Source organism: Calonectris borealis, chromosome 11 (assembly GCF_964195595.1).
Source record: "Calonectris borealis chromosome 11, bCalBor7.hap1.2, whole genome shotgun sequence".
NCBI lineage: Eukaryota > Metazoa > Chordata > Aves > Procellariiformes > Procellariidae > Calonectris > Calonectris borealis.
In genome coordinates this window covers 23,653,197-23,672,893 of record NC_134322.1, presented here as the reverse complement: position 1 = coordinate 23,672,893, position 19,697 = coordinate 23,653,197, and the positions used below count along the sequence as shown (strand labels likewise).

General features: G+C 53.7%; 2 protein-coding genes across 15 annotated transcripts in view; both read left to right on the top strand.

Moving 5' to 3' along the window:
* The window catches only part of CSNK1G1 (casein kinase 1 gamma 1), a 110,485-nt gene extending 95,186 nt beyond the window's left edge, over positions 1 to 15,299 (top strand). For 13 of the 14 annotated variants that reach the window (XM_075160620.1, XM_075160630.1, XM_075160631.1 and 10 more), the window contains 3 exons: positions 3,196 to 3,303; positions 6,416 to 6,522; positions 11,988 to 15,299. In XM_075160620.1, the coding sequence (XP_075016721.1) occupies positions 3,196 to 3,303; positions 6,416 to 6,522; positions 11,988 to 12,042 (270 nt within the window). In that variant the 3' untranslated portion in view covers positions 12,043 to 15,299. Of the gene's footprint in view, positions 1 to 2,633; positions 2,705 to 3,195; positions 3,304 to 6,415; positions 6,523 to 11,987 lie in introns of those variants that run through there. The other variant, XM_075160634.1, reaches the window with a different exon arrangement.
* A 1,952-nt stretch (positions 15,300 to 17,251) lies between these two features.
* Positions 17,252 to 19,658, top strand: PPIB (peptidylprolyl isomerase B). Its single transcript, XM_075160640.1, has 5 exons — positions 17,252 to 17,432; positions 17,817 to 17,930; positions 18,070 to 18,163; positions 18,862 to 19,046; positions 19,233 to 19,658. The coding sequence occupies exons 1-5, from the start codon at positions 17,277 to 17,279 to the stop codon at positions 19,353 to 19,355; spliced, it is 672 nt and encodes a 223-aa protein (XP_075016741.1). The 5' UTR covers positions 17,252 to 17,276; the 3' UTR covers positions 19,356 to 19,658.
* The last annotated feature ends 39 nt before the right edge of the window (positions 19,659 to 19,697 follow it).

Here is a 19,697-nt window from a genome sequence, read left to right as displayed (position 1 = left end):
TTGTTGTTGAGAGTTTGGATTTTCTGTATTAACAGAACTGATCAGAAGTTCAGTAGACCTCCAACTGCCGGCTCCTAGCTAGAGCTGTTGGTGCTCTTACTTCCCAGTGAGTGGTTCTGGGCTCGCTCTGCTCCTCTAACCGCTGTGTGCCGTTCTAGCTCCTTGTCTGCCCTCTCTGCTCCCACTCAGCTCATGCGAGCTGGGGTTCGTGGGAATAGAGTGAGATGTAATAACCTGTCTGGGCTCAGCTTTCCTTGTTCCGTGCAGCTGGGCTCTGAATGGTAGAGCCACTAATGTAGACTAGAATACATCTAAAGCCATCAGCTACAATCAGGATGAATACCCCTTGTTAGAAGTGTTGCTTGTAGGAAGCTGGATTGTTTGAAGCACGTGTGCAGTACTGTATTTATGCATGCTGATTAGTGTGCACTGGTTTGTGAGTACTAGTAAAATAATCTGCTTTAATATATTGCCTGATTAATGCATTAACCCCCCTTTTTTGGGTGGCAGTCTCTAGTTGTCCGCTTTGACAACAGAACTTCACGCTGTGTACGTATGAGGCATCTTGTTTCCTTTAATGGACAATGACGCCTGGCTTCATTTTCAAGCAAGTTAGTTCACAAATTGTAGTACAGAGCCCAAAGAAATCTGTCCTATTCCCAAAATATTATGCAGGCAGCCTTCAGTCCTTGTTCTTCTGAGCCTATCAAATAGTCTTGATACTGTATTGCATGGCAGCTTTTGTCATTTTTTTTTTAACCTAACCATTACTTAGGATGCTGAATTATTTAATATTCCCAATATGCAGGGAAAATCAGTTTCTTCTCGCCATAACATTCCAAGGGATGTTCCTTTTAAGTGTTGAGCAAATGATTTCTCTAAAGGGAAAAGTAGAAAAAATAAACATCTAGAGCAGTGAATTGGAGGCATGGGTTTCGGTCAAGTAACTGCCTTGATCTCAAGAGTTAATTACCTTATTTTTCTTCCTGGGTATAATAATTGCAGATTCTTTTTTATAATATTTGGTTCCCAGTAAAGATGCTGATGAGAGAGTGATCTCCTCTTGGTACCTTTTCCTCTAGGAAGTGAAGATACTTAACTGTCAAAGATGGGTGAGCCCTGCCGCCTCTGTCTTCAGGTGCCAGTCTGATCCTGCAGTTTGTTAGCTGGTAGGAAGGTGATGAGTGTTAACGGGAACTTGATGCTCTCGGATTTCGCGGGCATCACTTCCTCAGTGTCACTGCTTGGGTTGCATTTTGGGCAGCTTGGCTCAGCTCAAGCCTGCTTCAGAACCAGTTTATCACGTACTTGGCTGTAGAGCTAAAAGACAAAAATTTGGCTCTTGTTGGCTGCTAAAGCCTTCCTAGAAGCTGCTTCCAGGCTCCTAGGCAGAAGAGTGCTTCTCCTAACGTTGACATAGCATGGTACCTACTTCATCGCCTGGGCTAGCCAAGCGACCTGATGGTATAGTGCTTTGGAAGAAGCAGCACTCAGGATCTGTGTTCTTTTCTGCTTTTAAAACCTGCATTTAAATTCTCCAGTTGTTCATAATCTTGTGACGCAGCAATTAAAAAAATATTCCAAGGGAAGTGCTTCTCCTTTGAATGTCACCAAGTACAAAAAGTGTAAGCAGCGTCTCAGGCTGGCGGGAAGAACGTGTAATAAGAAGATTTAATAGGACAAGCCTGGACAAGACCACCTCTAGGGAAATAGTACCTATGAACTGGATTTGGTGCCTGCTTGGAAGGAGGAGCAGCACTGTGGGTCACTCCGGGAGGGAGTCAGAGGTCACGTGCAAAGGGAACGATAGCGAATGTTTTGTAAAATGCCAGGAGACTTCTTTTTTTACTCTGCTTCCCTTTGCATGTATCCTATTCTAGTTGAGTGACAATTTACTAGTTAGTGTTTAAGTTTATTCAAAGGTTTCTGGAGTCTTTCTCCTATGTGGAGCTGCTTGCGGTCTTTTTTTTTTTTTCAGTGGCACTGAGCCCTGTGGCTTCTCTCTTGCTCCGACCAGGGCTTGGGCTCATCATCCAGGCTGCAGGGAGTAACACAAAGTAGTGCTGGGGAAAGGCAGGGCCTGTGCACCTCTCTTTGGTTAGCTCCTTCAGCTTCGCTGCTGATAACCTGGTGTTTATTTGCTTGAGCCTCTTGTTTCCTGGCCAGGTCCATGGTGTCTCTGTTCAGTGTCCCTCCTGCCAGGCGTGTGTGCGCGGGGGGGACTCTGCTGCTCTGTCCAATCTTCTTTCAAATTTGTGCTTCAGCTTTGAAACATTTGAATTTTTTATATGACGTCCAGGGAGACACCTTTTAAATGTGTCCCGTCGGTCACTTCAGGCTTGACTACGTCCTCTGTTGTTGGCCTGAGGCCAACTCAGATCTACCTGTTTGTCCTATGCTTCCCAGTCTTAGGAAGTGTTCCTCCAGCTGGTCGGTTGGGTTTAGGTGCACTGAGATCCTCCTGGGTCTTAGCTGAATGCTGGATGTGACCTGTGAGGAGCTTCACATGCAAGTGCAAAGTGGTTCTTCTAATAAAACAAATAAAATTCTAATCATTTAATTGCCTAAAGTTTGCATCTGTTGGGGATAAAGAAGAACCTATTAGCGAAAGTTTTTCATCTACTTTTCTGCAGAAAACCAAAAAACCACCAACCCTCTCTCCAGTCAAGCAGGTGTGGTAGATGTTTCCTTCTGCACCATACAGGTGAATCAGTGTGTGGAACTGGCTTCTGGTGAAATAAAATGTGGCTTTGTTTTATGTTGCAACTTTGGGTTAAAAAAATACGTATTTTAGGGAGGTCGAGCTTGTGTATCCAATCTTGCTGCCATGCCTAGTGCTCTGGTGTGTGTGACCTGACAGACGTAGTTAAACATGCTGTCAGTGTGTTTGTTTCTATGCTGAAACCCATGGAAATGAAGCCGTGTAAAGAAATAACTTCTTGAATAGATCTGAGCTTTCTCTTCATGTAGCAGCTAGAGGAGAAGAAATCCACTCCTGCAGTGGATTACTGCAGACACCGCTGAAGCAAAGTATGAGGTGCACTTGGTAAAGAGAAATTTTAGCCTAGCTAAAAGTTTAAATGCCTTGCTTTTTGCAAAGAAACTAACTCACTAACAAACAACCTTTTATTTCTTCCCCTCATTCACCTTTTGCCCTCTCTTCTGTTTCTCTCGTGCTTCTGAACTCGTGAGCAGGCGTCATCAGATCGCCGAGGGGAGTGGGAGATCCAGCCAAGCCGGCAGACAAATACCTCGTACTTGACATCTCATTTGGCTGCAGATCGGCACGGAGGATCAGTACAGGTACCTCTTCCTCCTGATGTGTATGGCCTTGATGCGAGAATTTGTGTTAAATCCCCTGAATTCTCCTCAAATTGCAGCAACATCATGGTCAGGAGAGCGATTTCACAGGCCGGTTTGGTCCTGTCCTGTAGGTAACGCTCAAGCCATGGTTTTGTGGGACCCAAGCTGTGATGGCCAACATGGCTGCTGTTACCGCTTCAATGAAGCTTTTCCTCTGAGAGCTATTTTGAACTCAGATTTGTCAAATAGAACACAGAAAGGAGCGTATATTAGCAGGTCTGGTCTATAAAGCACCCCTCTATCCCCATCTTGGGGATCCTTTGAGGTAGTAAGAAGCAGCCGAAATAGGGTTTGTTGTATATAAACCCCATTAATGTTAGGAAAACAGTTGAGCTGTTCCAGTTCAGGCTTGATAGGTGAGGTTCTGGTCGAATTCCTCCTGCTTAATGGAAATCTAAGGGTGTCAGAGTGGAGAAATGCACAGGGATGGCTGGTGCGAGTAGGCTGCACAGCCACCTCTCCCTCCGGATGGAAGGGAGGCAGGCTGAGCTGTTGCTGCAGTTGCAGGGTGTGGTGACCCTGCTCTCCTGCTCCCCAGTGCATTTGCATTTTGGTTTTGGATCCAGTGACAGAACAGCACCAGCACAAGTGTAAGGCATGGTGGCTGCAAGTTGGATCTCTGGGTGATTGCACTGTGGAAGGTGGATGAGCAGAGGATGCGCGACAGCGCCAGACAGCATTAAAGGTGGCACTACAGCTAAGTGTTTTAATTCCTGAAAAGACCGCTTCTGTTTATGAAACCATACCTGCCTCTGGTTGTCACTCAGGCTCGCTAGGGGAGTTTTCTTGCGCTACTGCCAGAGTAAGGTGGCTGGACGTGCTAGAGAGAAGATGCAAGAGTCACTCAAGCACACAAGAACTGTCTAATATTGCTGGCGAGGTCACCTCTTCGGCGGAGGTTTGCCTGCGAGAGCTGGCTCTAGTGCCAGACATAACACTTTGAAAATTGGCTCTGGTGAAATGGGAATTAGTGCCTGGAGTGGGACAGAGCCGAGTTCAGGAGACGGGAAGTGCAGGGTGCCCCAAAGTGAAATGCAGATTAGGTTGAAAATTTACTTACTCCTGATACTTAGTTGGATTCAATGATTTTTTGGCTTGATTAGCCACATGTCTTTTTTTATTTGAAAGTATTTTTCTGAGTAGCAGAGCAATTGAAAGATACGGAGGAACTAATGTATGTATAGCTTTGATCTCAGACATGAGCAGATAGTAAACTGGAGAAGAGTTCAAGGTCAGGTTGGACGGGGCTTTGAGCACCCTGATCTAGTGAAAGCTGTCCCTGCCCACATCAGGGGTGTTGGACTAGATTATCTGTAAAGGTCCTCTCCAACCCAAACTATTCCGTGATTCTATGAATTCAGCACTCAGTAAGTACGGAGTAGGTGTTTTTATTCATATTTTTTTATGTAAGGGGAATAGTTTCCTTGCACCAAGGCAGCATGAGCTCTGTCTCCCCACGAACAGTGCTCTGCCAGAGTAGTTACAGCAATAAGGCAGTCCCAGTCTGAATTGGACTGGGAGGGTTGCCTACCCGAGCAGTTTACAAGCCTGTGCGTGTCACCGTAAGCATTAAAATTCTGCTTATCTGCAGCTAAGAACAGGAAATCTTCTGCTGTGCATGGCTGCTGGGCTGCAGATGCTTAAATTGTTTCTCAACAGATGCCCCAGCTCATGCTGAACCCTTGGGAGGTCAGTAGCTTCAAGTGGCTGTTTCCTTTAAGGCAATGGTTGAATTTGCCACATCAAAATGGAGTGGCAGCACGTAAAAAAAGAGGAGGAAAATCAAAGCCTTTTGTAAAATGAAATTTAACAAGTAGCTGGAGAAAGTGTGGGAAGATCACTGGGAATAGCACAATTAAGTGCTAGCGCTTTGCAAAGTTGTGTGGGAAGTGTGAGGGTCTGGAGAACCTGGGTGGGCCTACAGTGTGATGAATTTGGGAAGGGGGGTGTGAAGAGAACCCAAGGGGTTGTCACTCGAGGAGGGCTCTGAAAACCACATGAGCTGAGTCCTGACCTGTCTTGGCAGAGACTGGCCACAGGACTTGATCTGCAGAAACAGCAGTTGCTGGTAGAACTTAAGTATTCAAAACAAACATGGATAGATGCACTTAATGGTGAGGGGACATCTGCTTCAATGGCTTCCTTCCCTTCACCTCTGGTGGTTAGGTTATCCAGAGCCACGAGGAATATTGGGTAGCACCTTGATCACCCCCATGGGAGATGCCTCCTTTTACCTTGTAGAAAGGTGAAGAGGTGGAGTGGGTCGGGAGCCACGCATCGTTACAGCTCTGGACCCTGGCGCAGATCCAGGTGTTGACAGCAACGCACAGGAGCCTGTCCTAACTTCCAGATGGAGTGCAGAAGAGCCGGCCAAACTTCAGTCCCATACAGGCTTCTTTGGAGGTTGTTGTGGCAATAGAGCAATGATCAATTATCCAGAAAATTATGTGCTCTCCTGGCAAATGCAGAGCTGCTGGCAGCTGGGGATCTGGATGGTCATCCCTATAATGGAAATGCTGAAGTAAGTCATAATGTCAGCGGTGAAGCAAAAAGAGATGAGAGACCGTATCAACAGCTTTTGGGTGAGGACTGTGTAAGGAGTGAGACTCTGGTGACTCTGGAGTGACTTCTCCCTATGGCACCGGCAGGCAACAGGACTGAGTCGCTTGCCTGTAAAAGTGTCAGGAGAAAACAATCAACGTAATACAGTTTGTGTGTGTATATAGGGCTGTCAATTAGTCTTCACACTAGTGGCGTAGCCTCCCAAAGACACAAGACCTGTGCTGGGCGTAGGAGTGTAAATTAGTGAACAGAGACGCAGTCCCCTGCACGCTGTTCTGCTTGGGATGAACCAGCTGGTCTCTCCAAACCAGGCACATGATTCAAAGGCATCCAAGGAATCTGACAGCCTGCTAAGAGGGTGCAAAGAGACAGGAGCAAACGGAAGTTATTCCGCAGATTTCCCATTCCCACAGCATCTCTTGTCCAAGTGGGTGGAGAGGTGGAGACGTGCAAGGGGGCTTCGTTAACAGGGTGTTCATTTGTGTTTCAGGTGGTTAGCTCGACCAACGGGGAGCTGAACGTGGACGACCCGACGGGGGCACACTCCAACGCGCCAATAACAGCGCAGGCGGAGGTGGAGGTGGTGGAGGAAGCTAAGTACGTTTGCTTTACAAACAGGCTTTCCACTGATGTGGTCATTAATCCTCCTCCTGGGAAACGAGTGGGGATGTTTACCCGTGGTGAAATACTCAATGCTCGTGTCCCATGCCCTTTTCCTTGCATATTGCTGCTTTTGTGCATGGTGCCTTCAGTGCTGCTGCTGCTGCTGCTTCTTTTTTACACTTGTCATGGGTGGAAGAATGTAACTCTTACTCAGAGCATGTATTGCAAGTAGACAGTAGCACAAATACCAAAATAATGTGAATTGATTTCAGGAATCCCGGTGAGCGTCCCCTGTTCCAAAAGGAGAACGCGCTGTACTCTCGTGCTGAGAGTGTGTAGGAGTAGCTTGAGCACAGCTCAGTGAAGAGATTGTTGGTCTGAAAGTTAACACTTTATTTCTGGCTGCAAGAAGTGGATGCCAGGTATCCAGAATGGTCCTAAAGTAACTCTTGCAGGGACGGGTAGTTCTCTCTGTGAATTCTCTTGGTCCAGCGCAACGGAAGCTGAGTGAGAGAAACCAGAAGCAACCCTCTTGCTTGTGAGGAAGAGCGTGCTCTCTCTGAGCTGACCTCTCCTCTGTAGCTTGTGGTCAAGAGTGAGAACTGATGTACCAAGTTGGTGCTTTGACCATTTTGGCCTCCTTCGCACACGTGCTGCATCTGGCATCATCATGTCACCTTTTGCATGATCCTCAACATGGGACCTTCTCGCTGTCTCTGAACTAGACCAGGACCCTAGCAGGTCACAGTGTAATCCTGACACTCCCCGTGCGAGGGGTAAATAGGCCCCAGGGCTGCCTTTGAACTCAGCGGTGCTGTGATGTTGCCCAACTGCCTGGTTACAATTTGACTGGATGACACTGGTGTCGCTTGTCCCACGTTGTTTGTCTCACCTTTGTGGGAACTTCTCTTAGGAATGGCTTGTGGGAGGGTGAAGAAGAAAACTGGCAGGCGTGAGAAAGGGAATGTTGATGGAAGAGGTCCCTAGGTATGCGTCAGCCTGAAGCCAGTGCTAGTTGTCCTGAAGGTCTTCTGCTGTCTATTCCTCTGTCCCTTGGGAAGCGCTTATGTGTGATCTTGCTCGCTGGTAGCTGGCCTGGGTGTGATCCTGGCAGCAACGTGCCCGAGCAACAGATACACTTCCTCCTCCCAGCAAAAAGAGCGAGCCTTAGTTTTGGTGCAGACTCCTCATCAAGTACGGCGGGATGGGGGAGATCTTGAGGCGCAACTTGCGGATTGGGCAATATTCCTCTTAGATATGGGTAGTGTGGCCTGCAGAGACCACCAGTTTGTCGTCCCAGGCTCTGTCTTGGTCAGACTGAAGTGGGTCCCCCCGGGCACGTGGCTTGGGGTTGCCCCTCGGAAGGATGGGGCAAATTGCCACCCTTAACAGTTATCAATAAAACAACCCAATGCAAGGAAGAGCCAACTTTTAAGATGGGACCACCTTCAGCCTATTTCTGCAGCGCCTTGTTCAGTGAGGCCAGCGTCCAGACCCCACACCCGTGTACAGGGGAGATGTCAAGACAGGTGAAAAGGAGCGTGCAAGGGCTGTGCTGCCCAAGCTGCGTCTCGTGACATGTGGAACTGTTCCGTCAGCCTCCAGCCCTTGTTTGGTTTTGGAGGTGCTGGGAAGCAGAGCATGGGCTTTGCACTGACAGGTTTGAGGTATCTTGTAATTCCCAAGTGCAGTCCACTTCGTTCCTCTTGCCACAGGGAGGGCTGGCTTCATCTTCCCTTGCACCTGTGATCATAAATCCCCTCAGATATATGCAGAGGGCGAAGGGCTTTTGGATTCTGCTGTGCAGTAAAGTGGGCCAGAAAGAGCTAGAAGGAGCTGGAGCTGGGGCTCTGTGTTTCGAGACGAGATGCAATAGCAGAAAGGTCTTTCCTTGGCACTCCCGGCAGGCAGAGGAGCTGTGCAAATGCTTCTGCTTTGGGGTACGCTGGAGATAAGCTCCTGATCCTGGCGGTGGGTTTCGCTGAAGAGCAGGTCCCAGGCGCAGATCCATGATCTGGCCCTTCTGCTGCTGGAGCTGCAGGGGACAAGAGCAGATTCCTCTCCTGGTGGCCCTGAGCCCCTTTCTGATCCCAGCCCCAGATAAGAACCTCATGGGGCCAGTGCCTTCATGGAAAATAGGGGGTGTTTGTCAGAGGCCTCAAGACCCTGGAAAACGGGGCAGTTCTCAGCGGCGCCATGGCAAGGGCAGAGGTGGTATGAGGGCTGGGGGTGGGCGGCGGGCAGGCATGGTGTGTGTCTGCCAGTCTGCACTGCATGTTTGCATGGCTGCAGTGACATGCTTTCATCCCACCTCTGTGAACTAATTGCTCTTTCTTCCTTTCTGTGTTTTTTCTCTACACTCTCTGTAGCTGCCTGAAAATGCTCAACTTGTGGTGAGTCCCTCTCTCCAGTCCACATGCAAGGGGGAGCGGACCAGACTAGACTGGGGCTGGCAAAATCAAACTGACCAAACCCTAAAAAGGCACAAAGTCAAAGCCAACCCAGAGCTGTTTTGATTTTAGGACCGTGCTGAGGACCACATGCAATATTGGGGAGGGTGTGGGCGATGTCTGAGCGGCCGCATTAGGCCAAGCAATTTGGCTGATCTCTGAACTGATGGATGCAAAAGATGGATTTTAATCCTTTTCTATTTGGCTTACCATCTCCCCCAAACTGTTACGTCCATGGGCAGATGATGTCTAATGGAGTTGGGCAGTCGGGACCAGGCTTGCTGAGCGTCTTGCAGGAATTCCTCACGCAGACGGTTACGAAGGGAAAACCCTGCGCTGGGTATCAAGGGGAGGGGGCCAGTCGCTTCCTCGGAGAGTTTCATCTGAAGAAGCATGGGCCAGGCCCTGTATCGTTAGAGGATGGAAAGACGTGGCCATGGAGTCCTCATTAGTGACAGAGCCCCAGCTAGAGCCCCTGAGTGGAGAGGGTGGGTGAGAGATGGCTCCTTTCCAAAAACCCTGCAGCCGCTGGCTGAGGGTGCAGGTGAACTGGCTTCTCCAGGAAAGAAGGGGCAGAGGGGTTGGGATTAGCATTGGTCCAAGCCCAGCTCAGACATATGTATGGTTTTGTCAGGGTTTTGAAGCCACAGCTGTAGTGTTCTGGTCTCAAGGCGTCCCATGGAGGTGTTCCCTCCCTCCCTTGCCCGTTGGGGAATCCACGTACCCAGTAAGCGCAGGACCAAGCGGAGACTTGGATGAGGAGTTTGTAGGTCCCAGGGAGGGCTGATGGGTGGGAATCGCTACGGAGCAAGGTGACAAAGCCCGTGTGCGGCGAGGAATGTCCTTGTTGGATGGGAGACTGACCGCCTCTGCCCTGCTCTCCATAGGCATTGCCTCCAATACCTCTGGCATCTCTGGCTTCTCTGTATGTCGTAGTCTGGGGCTGTTCTCTTGGGCATTGTCTGCATGCAGAGAGATCACGTTCTGTAATTGTCAGCCTGCCTTATTCTTTTATTTTGGTGTTTTGCCTCTGCCTGTCTGAACTGCCAGGACTTCCTTTCCTGAACCCTTCCCTGGACCTCTGAGTAACAGCCTAAAAAGACAGTCACAAGGGAAAACAGCCAGAAGTCAGTCAGCTCCCTTCGTTTGGTGCCCGAGGAAACGAGTGCTGCTCAGCCCTCTTCTTCCCTTACCCACTGCATGCGAAATCATAACTTCTGCATTTTCCATCCTCTCTCCCCATAACGTCCCCCCCCTTACTCACCATTGCCCAAGTCATGAAGGAAGGTGGCTGCTGTGGGAGAGAAACACTGTGACAGGTTAAAGCAGGAGACGGTGGCAGATGGCCCAGGACAATAAAATGCAAGAGCAGTCCTGGGGTGGGGGGCTGAGAGTGCCAGCCATGCACAGGAGCCTGGGTTGGGTGGTGCTTCAGACTGCACGCTGCAAACGTCAGGCTAGGTGGGTAGTGATGGAGTCGTCACAGGTCGCTCTAAGCCCGTGTTCCTGCAAGGACAAGTGCTCTGCGTTTTCTCTCGGCTCACCTCCAAACTGGGCCTGTTTGGCAACCTAAAGACAAGTCGTGGATGTTAAACTTCCCCTGGCCATTAGCCCGTGCAGGCCAGAGTAACGTGTGGTGGGAGGTGGCCCTCCTCTTGCTGTGGCTCTTTGAGCTCTCCATTTTGTAGGGGATTTCGGTCTCCCCAGCAGACGATCTGTGCTGGCAGGCTTGGTTCATGGCGGGGGGGTGGTCACCCATCGCTTTTGCACCCGTAGTAAGGCTCGTGCATCCGGGGGCAAGCACCTTCTGGGGTGCGAGCGAGAACAAATCTGCTCCTCCAGCTCTGAGAGGATAGAAGTGTAACGCCGACATTTCAGAGCCATGAAGGACTCACGGAAAATAATTTTGAGAAGTTGTTACAGTGTTTTTGAATGCTTTTTGTCTGGCTGTTGGTAAAAGATGCTTGTAGGAAAAAAAGGTCTTTGCATACTCGCATCCACTCTTGCTGCTTAGCCAGGCATCCCTTCCACCAGCCTGAAAAAGTAGTCTTTCAGCATCACCCAGGCTTCTCTGGAGATGGCTGTAACAGCAGAAGGAGAAAGACACATAGCTCAGGAGCAGAACTTGCACAGAACAAACACCTTTCTTCTGTGCAGGGGATTCCTGACAGTGGGCTGAGGGTAGGAAGGTAGATACGCCTTAAATGCCAAGTAATTCTGTAGGAAGCCAGCAGGACTAGAAAACCTGGGTGACTTCTTTTAGTGTATCCCACAAGTGAAACCACCGCTCTTCATGGTTCAGCTGCGATGGGCGATTTTCTCCCCACCTCAGCCTCCACTCTCCATCCTTCTTGCTCCCCCTAATCCCTGGGCGCTGTGCACCTCCCTCGCATTGGATGGGGGAAGAAGCAGGGGTTCCGCATATCGGCACTGAATGATTTATCCAAGGTGGAAGCTCTGGTTATCGTGAAAGGTTCAGTAAAGAAACCTGGTCCCTGAGCCGAGATCTCTTTGGAACTTGTCGTCTTAGTGAACGGTGGTGAAAACCGTGTGTCTCGTAGCTGGGAGGAGCAGCCAGGGCTCACTGTCCCAGTCCGCTTCCTCCGGGGTTCAGACAGAGGGAGCGGAGCATCTGGATCCTTGTTTTACTGCTTTCCCAGATGGCTCCTTGTGATCCTGCCCCAGCCAAGCCTCGGGGGGGAGACAGCCCGGCTCCCGGCGCTCAGGGGCTGCGCCCCACTGTCGCCCGCAGCCTTTGGGCGGCAGGACCCCCCAGCGCGTGGCTCCTTGCCTTTGCTGGTCTACCACCACCAGCTGGTGGTGTCAGCCATCCACCAGCATCTGCCGACCTTGCCGACCGTCCCGTGGGATGGCAGGTCTGTCTGGGCCTCAGGCTGGGCGCGCAGAGGTGCTGTTGCATGCGGCTGAGCGGAGGGAGGCCCGGGGTGGTGGGGGACCTTCCCGGGGTGCCGGGCGTGGGGCTAACTTGCCTTGTCCTTTGTGCCCCAGGTGCTGCTGCTTCTTTAAGAGGAAACGGAAGAAGACGGCTCAGCGTCACAAGTGACCGGTGCCTCCTGGGCCTTGCAGGAACCACCACGCCTGCAGCTCCTGCCCTGTCTCACTGGAAGGGGCTTCTCTTTAGGGGGGAGGAGGAGGCATAGGAGGAAGAGAGGAAACAAAAAAAAAAAAGTGACATTTTAAACCAAAAAGAGAAGAAAACGTTCCAAAACAAACCACTCTGGGGTGGATCTGCTGAATGGTCTCCCTCGTTCACTCCAAGCCTGAAGCTCCTTTTGGGACCAGGACTGTGGCTGGCTCAGGTCTTGGTCGCCCTGGGAGGGGGGCTGGCTGGCTGACCCTCCTTCCCGTTGTTTACGGCGAAGGCATCGTTCACGCAAACCTGAGGACTGTGCTTAGCTCCTGCTCACTTTCCTCCCCTCCCTCCCCTGCGCTCTCTGCTCCTTCGTCCTCCTCCCTTCTTAATTAAGTGAAGATTGGCTGTCGAGAGGGCAGGAGGATGCGGTGCGGGCAGGAGAGTTGCGTGGGAGAAGGGCCTGACTGCTGCAGCAGTAAGAGACAGGTTCCCTTTTCGGCTCCTTGGGAACAGTTACACTGTAATGTGCAAGCTGTGAGAAATTTGCAATCTACTGTTCCAGTTAGGTTTTTTTTCCGGCTCCCTTGACACCTCCCTCCTCTGACGGTAACAGAGCAATGTGGATTGTTTTAAAGAAGCTGACATCGTTGCACTTTTTATTATTTTTAGCATTTACAGATGCACATTGTATCTGTGGATCTCTGCGTGGCCACGCGGTGCCAGCGCAGACAGACATTCAGCTGGGAAGACGGTGGGGTGCAAAGAATGCCCTTGAGTGGGGATGTCGATGACATCCGCACGACCCTCGTGCCAGTTTGGGGTTCCTGACGCCCGCCTTGGGCCATGCGCTGAGGAAAGCATACTTGAATTTTCAATCACCCTTTCTAGCTGCCGGTGAATGTCCCTACCGTGGTTTCCTACACCGTGCCTGACCCAACCGGCCGGGAGATGTAAGGCCGTAGCCCGGCATTGGCAGGAGGGAGCGGCATCAACTTTGCTGGGCTGGAGGCGTTTGCGCTGGCTTAAGAGGTAGATCTGGATTAAGGTAACTGGGAGGCAGCCCTTTCCCAAAGCATAGGTGTTTCTCGGTGTGGGCAACCGGGCAGCCTTCTCAAATCCCTCCGGTGATCCCTCCTGTGAACATGTACCTTCTGCGAGAAAACGTTAGCAGGAGCAAAGCTTCCCCGGCAGGGGAGAGGATACTTCACTGCCTTAACACTGATTTCATCTCCAGATGGTCAGATAGGTTTGACTGGAATAGCCTTCACGTCCTCTTTGCGAGCATGGGTCTGGGGCAGGTGGGACGCCATCCCTCCCCACAGGAGAAGCCACAGTTCTCATGCACCGCTTTTGGCCAAACCAATACCTAGCAAAGGGCTTGGGGCGCTTTGCGCATGTGTAAAAAAAAAAAAAAAAAAAAAAAAAAAAAAAAAAAAAATATCTTGCATCCTGCTGCAGCGTTTCCAAACTCGGAGGAGGCTGAGGCTGCCCGGGGGTTACCATAGACGTGGCAGGGCTGTCTCGAGCAGCTTTTGGGGAGGCTGTGAATAGGTTCCTTGTACTGTGTCTTTCTGTGTGTGCCACCTGACCAGGCTGGGACTGTTCACTTGAGGGACTTTGCTTGTCATAAACTCAGGCCTGGCTCACCCCAAAAATCCCACAGAGCATGAAGGGAGGAAAGGGAGAGACTGGATCTCATTATCTTTTTTTTTTTTTAATGATGATCTGCGTAGCTTGGAGTTTGTGGAGCGGCACTCCCAGGAGGTTCGGTTTCCCTGGCTGGGCAGAAGTGGGCTTAGAGGGCAGGAGACCGTGCTGGGCAGGGAGCTTCTGGGCTTGCTCTTCGTGCATCCCTAAAGCAGGCAGACGCTGGTGTGGTGCCAGGGTGGAAAAGCCTCGCTTCCTTGCTGGGATCCCCGTAGGGCGTCTCTTCACCATTCTTGGCTGCGTTCTCTCCATGCCTTATCCCGACGAGTGCGGCTCAGAGGCGCAGAGCTCTTCGGTCACGCGCCCACCAGGAGACGCGTGCACCCTCCTTCTCATTCTGCAAAGCGCTTTCCTCGAGCTGTACGGTGGGCCAGGGCAGGAAGGGGACCGCTCACCTCCTGCAGGCATGTGCCAGGGCGCTTCGCCCTCTCGTCCCCTCCTGCCAGAGGGAGGATGGGGACCATGGCCGCGTTCCACCCTTCTCTTTTCAAACTCCTCCGCTGCCAGTGGCTCCCAGCGCAGTGTCTCTGGCACAGGCGTTCCCCTCTCTGCTGTAGGAAACCATGGTTTGGCGTCTTGGGAAGGGGGAAAAGGGGCAGAGGCGCTCCCCAGGGAGCGGTCCTGCCTGCTGCAGACGGAGCTGGGCCCCGAGACACTTCTGTTGCTGCCCTCCCAAGCCCCACTAAGTGCCTGTCACCAGAACTCGATTCCTTCTGCATCTCCTGCCGTGTTTGGTCATTCCTCGCTGCCTCCGGTCAAGGAGCAGCTTGTAGTTGCAGCATATGTAAGTGTTTGCAGGGTGAGGGAGGGCGGGGGGGGAAAAGGGGCCATCTCAACAGTTTTTGTTCTTAAATGTTTTTTTTTTTGTTTTGTTTTGTTTTTTTAAAGTGAATGTATTTGATTGTTTAGAAACTTTCCTGACCTTGTTTTTAAGTGGGTTGGTTTGAAAGCTATTTCACGGTGACCCACTATCGCTTCTCTTTGGAGATACGATGTTCTTTTAATCCTACAATGATGTGTTTGCAGGGGAGGACTGTCCCCCCCACGGCATGCTGGTAATGCTCACTTGTACCAAGCCCTCTTGCACTATAATCGTACGTTGGACTCTTCAAAAGGGCAAAAATGTGGGGTGGCTTTTTTTAAAAAAAAAAAAAAAAAAAAAAAAGGAAAATAAAGCAGGTCAACAGCAAGTACTGTGCTTGAGGAAACCGCTGTCCCCAGGGAGCTCGGATGTGACTAGGAGACACAAGCCAGACTGAGCCAACCATGCTGTGGTAGCAAGCAGGGCATTAAGGCAACCTGGGCAAACTCTCCTTGCTGAAAGTCATTAGCAGCTGGGAGACCCCAGGGGTGCGAGGGGAGGGTCTTGGGCCTGCGCAGCAGGGGGCACCCAGCACTGTGCTGGCCTCCCCGATGTAGCTCTCCCACGGTGTGGCCCACCAACGTTGCGATGCAGTCTTCTGAGGTATCAAGTGAGATGATTATTATTTTTTTTTTCAATAAAACATTGCACTGCTGCATTGTTCTCCATTAATAGACCTATTTATTACCTCTTCCTGACAACATCGCTCGTATTTTCTTTTCCTTTGCTTCTGTTGGGCACTCTTGGTAGCCTTCCTCTCCTGTGAGCAGCTCTGAGCCTTCCTTTGAGGGGACGATGCACAGTGTGGGATCCGATGGGACCTTCTCAACACTTTGTGCTTTACAGCCGTGGACGGTTCAGCCCCACAGAGCTTGGCCAAGGTGGTGGCACCCATTTCTCTTCTCCTGTGCACGTTCCCACTTCAAGCATGCTAGGTAGCAGAATGGCTAAACCATTGATTACTTGGAACACAAAGATGTGAACAACCCCAAAACATGCTGTCACGTGGTCCCCGTGTCTCTGGAACAGCATCTACAGCTGCTGCTGCTGTAGGTGTCCAGCCTGCCTTCCCCAAGTCGGGGGGGGGCCACACTGTGGGGCTTCAGCTCCAGCTGAAGTAACCGCCAGCCGAATCCCTCGGCACAGGCTGTGCTGGCAGCCGTGCCTGCGGAGGAAGGTGGCAATGACGCAGGCCCAACCACTGCTGCCTCGAGTGCCGCCCTCCTCCGCGCCTCTGTCCACTTACCGGGATCTTGCGTAGAAAGGAGAAGCACTGTGCTGCTTCCATGGAATCAACCGCCAGGATCGTGAGGTTTTCCTGCGTGCAAATAGCTGCTGCTTATTTATTCTCAGTACAGAGAAAAGCATTAAAGGAGATGTCACCTATTAGCCAAACATAGCGTGTTTTAAAAGCAGCTTTCACTGTATCTAGATGGAGAGCACCTGCAGCGCAACTCCCACTCTTAGAAACTGCTTCACGCTGGGATCTTTGTTGGGATGCTTTTTCTCCTTCCGTTTCCCAGCCTTAAACGTAGTATTTTTAGCATGAACTTCTGTTTCCCATCCCCAAAAATTAGTCTTGGGACACTTGTGCTCTGAGAAGGAAGACAAACCTCAAGCTTGCTTTCCCTGGCCCTTGGAAACATGCATCTCTACCAGGTAGTTCCCTTAAAGGTCTGTATGCTAGGCGATCAACACTGACCAAGATCTATCTGAGTACACATTAAAAAAATCCACCTAATTCCCACGTGTTCAACTAACTCCAGCGTTTGTGAACGACTGTGCTAAGCTACACACCGGCGCCTGCAGTACCGCAAACACTTCTGCGCGCCCTCAGCCCGGCCACATCTGGTTTGCAAAAGAAATTCGGGCCTCCCTGACGAAGCCCCTTCTCCTCTCTCGCTCCTTTCTTTAGCTTTACCGCGCAGCCTCGCCCGCTCTTCTTGCCCGGGAAAGAGGCGAGGGGGCGAGCCCAGCAGCCCCTCTCCCCGTCGTCGGGGGTGCCTCAGCACAAGGCTCCATCTTCACATCTTGGGGGGCTGCACCAAGGCCAAGGCCGCGTCCTCCCGCTGCCGGGCCCGGAGTGGCGAAGGGCCCTGGGGGCGCCGAGCTGTCCTTTGTTTTGCCCGTTTAACGTCCCCCCTCTGCCGGGGGGGGCGCGGTTGTCGCCGGTTGTTCGCGCTACCGCCGAGGACGCGGCCCCCGCCGGCCCCCGCCGGCCCCGGCCGCCTCCGCGCTTCAGCCCGCAGGCGGCGCGCGCCCTCAGCGCCCCAACGGCCGCAGCGCGTGCCCGCCCCTCACAGGCCGCCGGCCGCGCCGATTGGCCGGCACCACCCTTGCGGCCCCGCCCCTCAGCCTCCTGCCCCCGCCCCCGCCTCCTCTTCCGCGGCGGCCAATCAGCGCGCCGCCCCGCTCCTGATTGGCCGCGCCGCGGCTGCCGAGCGAGGGGCAACGTGGCAGCCGCCCGGCGGCTCGCGCCGGCGCCGCCCCCGCCCGGCCGGAAGGTGCCTCCCCCCCCTCTCCCCGCGGCCGTTGGTCGCGCCCGGGCTGCTGGTAGCGGGCGGGCGGGCGGGGAGCGCGGCGCGGCGCGTACCACTGCGCGGCGGGGGCGGGGGGGCACGGCGGGCGGGGCCGGATGCAGGCGGCGCGGCGGGCGCTGTGGCCGGGCTGCGAGCGGCGGAGGATGAAGGTGCTGGTGGCGGCGGCGGCGCTGGGCGCCGCCTTCCTGCTCCTGCTGCCCGCCGCCTCGCGGGCCGACGAGCGCAAGAAGGGACCCAAGGTCACCGCCAAGGTCGGGGGGGGCCCGGCGGGAGAGGCCGGGGAGGGCCCGGCTGGGGCGGGGGAGGCCTGGGGTGAAGGAGGCCTGGGGTGAGGAGGGGGCTTGGGGTGAGGGGGGCTCGGCTGTGGGGTGAGGGAGGGCCGGGGGTGAGGAGGGCTCGGCGGGGGGGGGTGGGCCTGGGGTGAAGGGGGCTCGGCTGGGGGGGGTCTGGGGTGAGGGGGGCTCGGCTGAGATTGCGGGGGGCGCAGCTGGGGAGGTGGGGCAGGCCCGACGCAGTGGGGTTAGGCCTGGTTGGACTTGGTGAGCCAGGCATGGGGGGGTGTGGGCCCAGCTTGGCCCAGCATGGTGAGGTCCGCTGATGCCCCCCCTTAACATAACCCCCTCGCCCCCATCAAGGTGTTCTTCGACCTGCGGATCGGCGAGGAGGATGTGGGCCGCATCGTCATCGGGCTCTTTGGCAAGACGGTGCCCAAGACGGTGGAGAACTTTGTGGCGTTGGCCACCGGAGAGGTGAGGGGCCAGCAGCTGCCTGGCTGGGCCTCACCCGCCCCCCGGGAGGCTCCTGCGTGGTGCCCTGGGGCGGAGCTGGACGGAGGGAGCTCTGGTCCGACCCTTTGCCTCACTGCGTTTTCTCCCTCCCCTCCCCCAGAAAGGATTCGGCTTCAAGGGCAGCAAGTTCCACCGTGTGATCAAAGACTTCATGATCCAGGGAGGAGACTTCACCCGTGGAGATGGCACTGGAGGTAGTTTGGCCCATGCCAGCCCGAGGGTCCAGGTGCTGTCTTGAAGTGAGACAGCAGCCACGCTCCCAACCCACGGCCTGGCTACCCCTGGGGACCAGTGTGGAACTGGAGCATGGTGCCACAGTGGGAACGAGTAGGCATGAGTGGGCACACAGCTCATGGAGACCTGGCCTCGAAGCAGAGCTTGGTGCTGGGGAGCGATGGGCGCAGTGAGGCTTGGCTGGCTGGCACCTGAATGTTGCCCGTGTAGCTGTGCCCTTTGCCCCGCGAGGACCTGGAGCTCCTCACTAAGAAAACTTTCCTCTGCAGCAGCTGTTGCCTCTGCCGGGCGTCCTGGCTGCCAGGACACGTTTAATCCGGTAGCAGCAGAGTTCAAACCTTCTACCAGCACTTCGCAAACATTTGCAAAGCTGATGGTATCAGCATGTGGGCTTGTAAGCTCTTACCAGGTCTGCTCTCACACAGCCTGGTCCGGTCCCCTGGGGGCATGATCCCTCCTGCCCAGCTTGTGGGTGCTTTTAGCAAACTCCGGTAGCGGGCAGCTCGTGGTTCCCTGCAGCCCTGCGGTGCTGGTAGTTAGTCCCCCTTCCAGATGTGCTCATTCACCCCACCCAGCCTGTGGAGAGAGCCGCCATCATCGCCCCCACCCTGACACATTTCCATGAGAGCAAGGCGGCCTTTTTTTTTCCCCACCTTAGGAAAAAGCATCTATGGAGACCGCTTCCCCGACGAGAACTTCAAGCTGAAGCACTACGGCCCTGGCTGGGTGAGCATGGCCAATGCTGGCAAGGACACCAACGGTTCCCAGTTCTTCATCACCACGGTGAAGACGCCGTGGCTGGACGGCAAGCACGTGGTGTTCGGCAAAGTGCTGGAGGGCATGGTAAGGGGGCGATGGGTGGTAAGGGGGTGATCGGCTCCCAGGGGGAGAGCGGGACCTGGGCAAGCTGGCTGGGGGCAGAGCGCTGTGGAGAATGGGCTGGGAGGTGCCTTCTGGGTCGGGGATTGCACTGAGCTGGCTCTGCCCCTGCCCAGCGTTGCCCCGCTCTCACGCCTCTGCCTTCCCCAGGACGTGGTGCGGAAGGTGGAGAACACTAAGACAGACAGCAGGGACAAGCCCCTGAAGGACGTCGCCATCGCCGACTGCGGCACCATCGAGGTGGAGAAGCCATTCGCCATTGCCAAAGAGTAATCCACCCTCCCGGCTCCGCGACACGGTGTGGGGCCCTGCGCTCTGCAAGGGACCCGGCCGCGAAGGGCTGCGGGCCTGGGGCTGCCCTGCTCCCCCTCCGAGCGTTTCCCTGCCGTCCCGCGGCGGGTGAGCAGCAGCGGAGCCGCTGCGCCCCGCGCTGCGCCCCGTGCCCCCTGCCCGGCCTCCCCCTTCGCCCTGCCGCCTTCCAGCCGGCCAGTGGGCGGGACGGGGCGCTGGCTCCTCTTCCCATCACTTTTGTAAGAAGCACATGCACCAATAAATGTGACCAATGTGTTTTTTAAAGAGTCGCCTCTCTTCTGCTCTCAGAGGGGTGTGGATCGC